This window comes from Mandrillus leucophaeus, unplaced genomic scaffold (assembly GCF_000951045.1).
Source record: "Mandrillus leucophaeus isolate KB7577 unplaced genomic scaffold, Mleu.le_1.0 Scaffold23, whole genome shotgun sequence".
Classification (NCBI taxonomy): Eukaryota; Metazoa; Chordata; class Mammalia; order Primates; family Cercopithecidae; genus Mandrillus; species Mandrillus leucophaeus.
Genome location: NW_012102365.1, coordinates 1,626,986 through 1,636,191, shown reverse-complemented (window position 1 = coordinate 1,636,191; position 9,206 = coordinate 1,626,986). Strand labels below are relative to the sequence as shown.

At 57.1% G+C, this 9,206-nt stretch overlaps 1 protein-coding gene across 1 annotated transcript in view; it reads left to right on the top strand.

Moving 5' to 3' along the window:
- SLC9A1 (solute carrier family 9, subfamily A (NHE1, cation proton antiporter 1), member 1) overlaps window positions 1–8,261 on the top strand; it is a 57,802-nt gene extending 49,541 nt beyond the window's left edge. The window contains exons 5-12 of the mRNA XM_011981672.1: window positions 1,011–1,213; window positions 3,772–3,861; window positions 4,326–4,396; window positions 4,510–4,683; window positions 4,937–5,051; window positions 5,241–5,342; window positions 5,795–5,867; window positions 6,424–8,261. Coding sequence (XP_011837062.1) covers window positions 1,011–1,213; window positions 3,772–3,861; window positions 4,326–4,396; window positions 4,510–4,683; window positions 4,937–5,051; window positions 5,241–5,342; window positions 5,795–5,867; window positions 6,424–6,761 — 1,166 coding nt within the window. The 3' untranslated portion in view covers window positions 6,762–8,261. The remainder of the gene's footprint in view (window positions 1–1,010; window positions 1,214–3,771; window positions 3,862–4,325; window positions 4,397–4,509; window positions 4,684–4,936; window positions 5,052–5,240; window positions 5,343–5,794; window positions 5,868–6,423) is intronic.
- The last annotated feature ends 945 nt before the right edge of the window (window positions 8,262–9,206 follow it).

The window sequence follows — 9,206 nt, the reverse complement described above, 5'->3', positions numbered from 1 at the left end:
GTGTGTAGGGGCTGGGGGTATATGTGTGATGCAGTTTGTGGTGGAGGCTTCCTGATTGGCTCCTGCCTGCTCCCAGCACAGCTAGACAAGAGGGGCTTCCCGTTTCCATGATGGGCCCTTGAGCTGGGAGAAGCCTGTGTCACAGCAAGGCTGTAGTCTCTGGAGACAGAGTCAACTGTGTCAAAGTGAGGGGGCCCTGAGACTCTGAGCCTGTGGCTGTCCTGACAAGGGGCCTGAGGCCCACAGAACATAGGTCTGTGACTCTGAGCTGAGTGCTCTCTGCACCGTCTCAAGCACAGGTGACGTGAGCACGTGCTGAACCGTGTGCAGAGCCACATGCAGTCCTCCAAACCTATGCGGCAGGCTGGGGCACACGTGGGGACCGGGCCCCAGGTGCATGGGTTCCACTCACATGTGCCCCACATACCTCACCCCAGTGCCTCCGTCGCCTCCTCCTGGATCTCTCATTTCCTCTCTGAGGGTTAGGTCTGTGTCCCCACGCCTGGTGCGACCTCACATTTATTTGGTGCACTTTTGAAATCCCCTTTGTTCCTGAGCCTCATCCTCCAGGGATTCTGGTTCTGTGGGTGGAGGTTGGGCCCAGCCCTCTGCATTTTTTATGCTTTATTATGGAAAATTTCAAGTACTTAGAGAAGTAGAGAGAATAGGATCATGACCCCTCCAACATACCCGTCACATTTAACGAGTATTGACCTGGGACCCATCTTGTTTGACCTTTTCTCCCTCTTCCTGCCCCCTACCCTCCAGTCACTGGAGGCCTCCATGATGTCTCTAAAGCACATCCAGGTTGGGGAAGTCCCTTAAGGATCCACCCAGCTCTTGAATTGAGGGGTTCAGGGCACTCTGGGCTGAGGGACCCAGGAATTGAGTGAGCGGGGTGGGCTCAGTAGTGGAGACTTCCTGGATACGCAGAGAAATCACTGATGCAGAAGCTAGGAGGGACTGGGGACAGCGACCTGACCCTCATCCCCCCATCCCCTCCCCTGCAGGCGTGCTGGGCTTGACCTGGTTCATCAACAAGTTCCGCATCGTGAAGCTGACCCCCAAGGACCAATTCATCATCGCCTATGGGGGCCTGCGAGGGGCCATCGCCTTCTCTCTGGGCTACCTCCTGGACAAGAAGCACTTCCCTATGTGTGACCTATTCCTCACTGCCATCATCACCGTCATCTTCTTCACCGTCTTTGTGCAGGTGCTGGGCCAGGGCAGAGAAGGCCCTGGGGACCCTGATGCTGTTCCCGTGGAAAGAGAGGAAAGCGTGTGATTTGAAATGCGATTCTAGTCCCAGCTCCACCACTAACTTGCTGAGTGACCTTGGGCAAGCCACTCCCCCTTTCTGGGCCTCAGTTTCTTCAGTCATAAAATGAGAATTGTGATGAGTCATTGCAGAGTGACTGATCAAAATGTAAAGGAACCAGAATGCTGCCCAACTTAATTTGGAACTCATAGAGCATTAAGAGAAGTGGGTACTGGCCGGGCGTGGTGGCTCACGCCTGTAATCCCAGCACTTTGAGAAGCTGAGGGGGTGGATCACCTGAGGTCAGCAGTTTGAGACCAGCCTGACCAACATGGTGAAACCCTGCGTCTACTAAAAATACAAAATTAGCTGGGCATGGTGACGCGTGCCTGTAATCCCAGCTACTTGAGAGGCTGAGGCAGGAGAATCACTTGAACCCGGGAGGCGGAGGTTGCAGTGAGCTGAGATCGCGCCATTGCACTTCAGCCTGGGCAAGAGTGAAATTCCACCTCAAAAAAAAAAAAAAAAAAAAAAAAGAGAAGTGGGTACAGTCAATAGGCCCAAGATCTCTCTTTGCTACCAACTCATTGTAGAGCTTTAGGCAAGAGATTTCATATCTTAGGGTCTCAGTTTCTGCATCTGTAAAATGGGAGTAATATCACAGCATGGGGAACTGGAAAGGGCTCTGAGATAGGCAGCAGGAAGCCTGGAGTCAGCCCTAGCTCTGTGTTGGTGTCCATTTGACCCTAAGTAAGACCCCCTGCTTCTCTGGGTCTCAGTTCCCATCTATAAAGTGAGGGAACTGGGTGAGATGATTCCTAAGAATCCTTCCAGCCTGCTGGTCAGTGATTTCTGTGCATTTAACTGGCCCAGGCTTAGCTGAGAGCCACTTTCCTGCCTAAGGTCCCCAAGGACGCCCAGCCTGTGATGGTGCAAATTGCTCTTCCTTACCTGACTTTGTCTGACCTTGGGCAAATGAGAAACACTCTGTCTGAGCCTCCATTTCTTTACCATCCCTTCTGTCTTTTCTGGGCACTGATCCTCAAAAAGCCCTAGATGGGATACATCTTTGCGTTCTCTCGAGGAAAAAAGATAGGGGAAACCTGGGGCTGGGCTTATTTTCTGTCCTTTAAAGGGAGAGGGGACCTGGTGCAGTGGCTCACGCCTATAATCCCAGTACTTTGGGAGGCGTAGGCAGGAGGATCCTTTGAGCCCAGGAGTTCAAGAGCAGCCTAGGCAACATGGCAAGACCTTGTCTCTACAAAAAAATAAAAAAAATAGGCAGGTGTGGTGGTGCACGCCTATAGTCCCAGCTACTTGGGAAGCTGAGGTAGGAGGGGATAGTTTGAGCGCAGGAGGTTAAGGCAGCTGTTAGCTGTGATTGCGCCACTGTACTCCTCCAGCCTGTGTAACAGAGTGAGACTCTGTCTCGAGTTAAGAAAAAGGAGAGAGGCTGGGCATGGTGGCTCATGCCTGTAATCCCAGCAATTTGGGAGGCTGAGGCAGGCGGATTGCCTGAGGTCAAGAGTTTGAGACCAGCCTGGCCAACATGGTGAAACCCTGTCTCTACTAAAAATACAAGAAGTAGCTGGGTGTGGTGATGGGCGCCTGTAATCCCAGCTACTCGGAGGCTGAGGCAGGAAAATTGCTTGAACCCGGGAGGCAGAGATTGCAGTGAGCCAAGATCATGCCACTGCACTTCAGCCTGGGCAACAGCACGACTCCATCTCAAAAAAAAAAAAAAAAAAAGGAGAGGAGGAGGCTGCTACTTTTGTCCTCTTGCACTGCTTCCGTCTTCAAAAATATTTTTTTCACCTTGATTTTACAAGTTGGTTGTGCTAATGATTTTCCAAGCCCATTTTCATTGAAGGCAGCACTGGGGAGGGGGCCTCCCTTCAGAGCCAGCCTGCCTGGGTTTGAACCATGGCTTTACTGCTTCTGTGGAATCTTAGAAAGCTGCTTAACCTCTCTGAGCCTCAGTTTCTGCATCTGTTAAATAGGGACAATGGAAGGACCTGCCTTTTAGTGTGTGGGTATTAGAGAGCTGATGCTAGAACACTTTCAAGCACATGTGTTGGTCACATGGCAGGTGTGCAGTTCCATCCACTGCTGCTGTTATTACTTGGTCCTTCTCGCAGTCCTGGTAGGGAGGCAGTGCAGAGGTGGTTTTCCCTGTGTGTGGGGCCTGACTTCCTTGGGGTTGTAGAGCGAGTCTGCGGTGCTGTCTACATCTGAACCCAGGCTGGCTGCTGCTGGCCCAGGCCAGATGACCAGCATGCGGGTCATTTGGCAGTGAAACCTCTGCCCGTGTCTCCAGGAAGAAGCAGGCCTTAAGGACTTGTCTTTAGATAAGTGCCGGGAGGTGGGAGAGTTCTCACACCCTTGGGTCCTGGGAGAGGGCAAAGCAGAGAGGGCATCCTAGCCTTGGGGGTCTCGGGTGGGCATAGGGAGGCTCCGTGGCCTCCCTGCTTGGGTAGCAGAACTAGAGTGCCTGACATCTGCCTGCCTCCCAGGGCATGACCATTCGGCCCCTGGTAGACCTGTTGGCTGTGAAGAAAAAGCAAGAGACGAAGCGCTCCATCAACGAGGAGATCCACACGCAGGTATTGGAGTGCGGGCTGGGCCCTCAGTTGCAGGAGGAGGAACAGGGAGATGGGGAGCAGCTGGGCCTCATGTCCCTGCCCCGCATCAGCCGCTCCTCCCTGTGCTGGTGCCCGGGGTCTCCCTCTGCCCCAGGAGCCATAGGAAGGTGTGGTGTGAGCAGCTGGGAGCCTGAGGAGGGGGCATCATGCCATCTCTGCCTCCATTTGAGACCTATCCTAGGCATGGATCCCGGGTGGGATTAGAGAAGGGGGCTCAGCCAGACACAGGCGAGGGTTCAAGATATCCAGAGTCAGGGCCACTGGGTTTGATGAGTGGAGTGTGGGCGCCACCTGCTGGCTGCTCATGGAACCACAGGGCTGGGCCCAGCAAGGCTGCAGCTGCAGGAGGGAGTGGGGCTAGTCAGGGGTCTTGGTAGGGAAGGTGCCCCACAGCGAGGCTTGACCTGGCCCTGGGCCCCTTTCAGTTCCTGGACCACCTTCTGACAGGCATCGAGGACATCTGTGGCCACTACGGTCACCACCACTGGAAGGACAAGTAGGTGGCAGGCCTGGTGGGCAGGCCGGGAGGGGCAGGCAAGGGTCTCCTGGGCCTGGGCATCTCCCCACTCCTGGGAGCTGGCTCCATCCATCTCCCTCCTCTCCCACCAGGCTCAACCGGTTTAATAAGAAATACGTGAAGAAGTGTCTGATAGCCGGCGAGCGCTCCAAGGAGCCCCAACTCATCGCCTTCTACCACAAGATGGAGATGAAGCAGGCCATCGAGCTGGTGGAGAGCGGGGGCATGGGCAAGATCCCCTCTGCCGTCTCCACCGTCTCCATGCAGTGAGTGCCGGGGCAACCAGGCAGCTTCTGCTCCCACACACCGGCCCCTCCAGCCCAGCTGGAGGCGGCCACCTGAGGGCAGGGCCCTCTGTTGTCCTGTTGGGGTGGACAAGAGAGCTGTGGGCTCACACTAAGGACCTGAGGCTTTGGTGCCCACCTGGGTCATCCCTAGGGTGACTTCCTTCTAGCCAAACCTGGGAGGCTTTAGGATCCCAAGAATCTTGGGGACCTAACCTATGTCCTGTTGTCCCAGGAACATCCACCCCAAGTCCCTGCCTTCTGAGCGCATCCTGCCAGCACTGTCCAAGGACAAGGAGGAGGAGATTCGCAAAATCCTGAGGAACAACTTGCAGAAGACCAGGCAGCGGGTGAGGGCCTGCTCCCCAGCCCGACCCCCGGGGTACAGGAGCCCTTCAGCCCCTCTCCACGGCAGCCCTGCCCTGCCCGTGCCCCTCGGCACCCACCCCAGGGCTGGCCTGGCCTCCAGAACTGCCCCCACCCCTCCATGACCAGAGCCTTCCGGCGCCTGCACTGCCCTGATGCTGTGCCTTCCACAGCTGCGGTCCTACAACAGACACACGCTGGTGGCGGACCCCTACGAGGAAGCCTGGAACCAGATGCTGCTCCGGAGGCAGAAGGCCCGGCAGCTGGAGCAGAAGGTAGCCTCTGCCTTTCTCTGGGAACCTGTATCCCACCCCACTCACCCAAGCTCCGCCACAGCCTCTGCGGAAATGTACCCATTCTAGGAACAGGGTTTGGCTTTCGAGGGGCTTGTTGGCTGTGTAAGGGCATGGAGAGCCATGAAGAGTTCTAAGCAAGGGATTGGCGTGGGGGTGTGGGGTGTGGCCTGGGTTAGGGCAGTGGCAGGGGACAGAGGAATGGGTGGATTTAAGGCTGGGCAGTGTAGGTGTGTTGAGGGAGGCTGTGACAGGAGCCTGGGTTGAGCCCTCAGGAGCTCCTGAAGGGCCAGTACGGCTGCCCACACAGGCACAAGGGACGGGGAGCGAGCGCCCCGCATACACAGAAGGTGGGGTGGCAGTGACCGGGTTCTGTCCTGAGGGGCTCCCTCTGCCCAGCTGCCTGTGCTCACCCCGTCTGTCCTCTCTGTCAGATCAACAACTACCTGACAGTGCCAGCCCACAAGCTGGACTCGCCCACCATGTCTCGGGCCCGCATCGGCTCAGGTAAGGGCCTGGTGAGGGGCCTCAGGTCTGGGCGCTCCGAGCCGCCGCCTCCTGAGGATGGGGCTCCACAGGAACAGGCCCCAGCCACTGGGAGGACAGGCCTGGCCCTCGCTGACCTCAGGGGCCCCTCCCAAGCCATGAGCTGCTTCTACGTCAGGGGCCATCCCTAGGGACAGAGACGTTCTGGATGAGGACTGTGTGGGGAGCTGGGAGAGCCATGGTGCCTGGCAGGAAGGCAGGGTATCTGCCCCTTCAAAACCCCTAACGCGTGTGGGGAACGTGAGGGCAGGGCCCCAGGGTAGACTCATTCCGGGAGGAGCCCCAGGTCTTGGCCTGTGGAGGGACACCTCTGGGAGCCCCTGTCAGAGGAGAGGGGCACAGTCTGAGGAAGAGAAGTTGTGGGGTGGAGGGTCTCAGAGGCCTGCTTCTGAGGCCCGTTGGGACCAGGACAGCTGTGCTCATGAGAAGACCTGCAGGAAGCGCTGACGCGGCGAGTGGCACGTGCTGGGCTTGGCTCCAGAGCAGAATCCAGCTTGTGTCTTGTTTTTGGTCCCAGACCCACTGGCGTATGAGCCGAAGGAGGACCTGCCTGTCATCACCATCGACCCGGCCTCCCCGCAGTCACCCGAGTCTGTGGACCTGGTGAATGAGGAGCTGAAGGGCAAGGTCTTGGGGTTGAGCCGGGATCCTGCGAAGGTGGTCGAGGAGGACGAGGAGGATGATGGGGGTATCATGATGCGGAGCAAGGAGCCTTCGACCCCAGGAACCGACGATGTCTTCACCCCCGCACCCAGTGACAGCCCCAGCTCCCAGAGGATACAGCGCTGCCTCAGTGACCCAGGCCCGCACCCTGAGCCTGGGGAGGGAGAGCCGTTCATCCCTAAGGGGCAGTAGCGCCAGAGCCAGCAGGCAGCGCCCGTCCCCTCACAGACTCTCCCACCAGAGCAGGGGCTGCTGGGGGCTCCCCTTGCCCTTCCTGACCCGGATTGGCCCTGCCCCTCCCCCTACCGCATGGCAGCTGGGCCCACAGCCCCCACCCCAGCACAGCTCCCCGCCACTGCCTCCTGGGAAGCATCCGCCCCACCAGAGCTGCCTCCCCAATCCATTTGGCAGAACTGCTGGGGCTGGTGAGGCCGGCTCTGCCTCTCCCTAGATCCAGGCTTCTCCCGGACCTGGACTAGGGCCTCGGAGGCTCCTCCCTCTGCCTCATCCTCCTCCTCATTCAGACCAATCTTAGTTTCTAACCAAAGAGTCTCTGGCTCAGCCGTGGTCCCACCCAGGAAGGCAGGGAGCTGAGGCCTCCCTCGAGCAGGCCCTGCTTTATTAGGGGACATGCCAGGGGTACCAGTCACATGGCTGGGGGAGGGACTGCTGACCCACCAAGGTCTCACACTCCTGCCAGCTCTGTCACCCTGGCTACCACCCCAACCTGTCCTTACTCAGAGCTGCGGGCTGAGGGCATCTCTGAGCGTCTCTGCCTGGAGCAGGGGTGGTTTCTAGGTCGACAGTGACGTGACTCAGAGCTTTCCGAACTGTGCTCCCATGGGGACCACTGGGCCCCTCAGGGGATGCTGCTGGGGGAAGGACTGGCCGTGGCTCCAGAATGTGCTGCCTTTTTAAGTTTCGTTTGTTCACACTTCTATATATGATTGTTTGCACAGAGGGCACTCCTGTTTTTTAAAACATTTTGAAAACCCCTGGCTGAACAGTGCTCTGCCTCTAACTCCTCACACTCCAGGAATTACCCTTCTTCATTTGTGCCTGTCTGTCCAACCCCGTCCCCCATGTTTCTCTGCCTGCTGGGCTCTTAACTATTGCCCGAAGACTGTGACATCAGAAGTAACTCCCACTCCTAATCAAGAGTTTCTCCAGCCTCACAGATGCTGGCCTCTTGGCACCTGCCTAGCTCTTGGGCCTGACCTCCAGTCCTGCTGGCCTGCTCTTACTTCCCCCACCCTGGGTTTGGCCCCTGGAACCTTTCCCTCGTGTGTACCACACCCTGCCTGCTGTGGAGCCCATTGTGGAGGCGGTCGGGGGTGGGGGGAGAAGGCCTCCCCTGAGGATCTCCTGTCCCCCGGGGCTGGTGGGTTGGGCAGAATCCTGGGCCCCCAGAGACCTTTGCTCACACACACTCCTTCCCCCTGTCCCTGGGGCACTCCCCCAGGATTGTGCAATAGTCAGAGTGTCCCTCTTTGCAGGGGACTGGGCCATGGGTCCTCGGCCCATCTGTCCATCCTCCTCTCCATGCAAGTGCTGTTTGGGCAGGAGTCACCATGCAAGGGTGACGTCGACAACCATGTACCAAGCCACCGCAGCTGCTGCCACTCTGCCGCCTGTACAGAAGAAACTGAATCTTTTTCATATTCTAATAAATCAATGTGAGTTTTTAATAGAGTCAAGGGTTGCTTCCTGGGGACAAGGGTCTTTAGGAGGGAGAATGGCCTGGGGGCCTGAAGTACTTAGTTCAAAGGCTGGCACAGAAACACTTCATGGCTGTCAGCTGCTGGGATGGTTGTTCCCACATGCCAGGCACTGAGATACTGCAACAAGCTAAGCAGGACGTGCCCTGCCCCATGGGGGAGAGCGGCACTAACCAGTGCCAAGTGTTTGTGCAAGAGGTGAATAAGAGGCAGAGGAGAGGGAGGGGATGGCGAGGAGGACCCTCCTGAGTCCCGAGTGAGTGATATCCCCAGGAGGGGACTGAAGAAGGAGCTGAAGCCTCCGGGTGGAAAAGGACCCAGAAAGTTCCCAAACATTGTAACTGGGAGCTGTGCCCACGAACACTGGGACCTGAGAAAAAGCCAGGTGGCTGGGTCAGAGTGACAGGGGAGGCAAGGATGGGGCCTCGTGTTCCACGGTTAAGATTTTGCTCTTAACCGTGGGAAGACCAAAAGGGCAGTGGGAAGTCACTGGAGCCCTCAAGTTCTCACCTGTAAAGTGGGGACAGTGACCCCTGCATGAGATAAGCTCGGGTGTGTGCAGACTGAGCATCCCTAATCAGAAAACCCAGCACAATGCCACGAATGGAGAATGTACATCTGACCTCATGAGACAGGTTACAGTCAAAACTTTGCTTCATGCGCAAAATTATTTAAAATATATAAAATTGGGCCGGGCGCGATGGCTTATGCCTGTAATCCCAGCACTTTGGGAGGCCAAACTGGGCGGATCACCTGAGGTCAGGAGTTCGAGACCAGTCTGGCCAACATGGCAAAACCCCATCTCTACTAAAAATACAAAAATTAGCTGGGCATGGTGGTGTATGCCTGTAATCCCAGCTACTCGGGAGGCTGAGGCAGGAGAATCACTTGAACCCAGGAGGTGGAGGTTCCAGTGAGC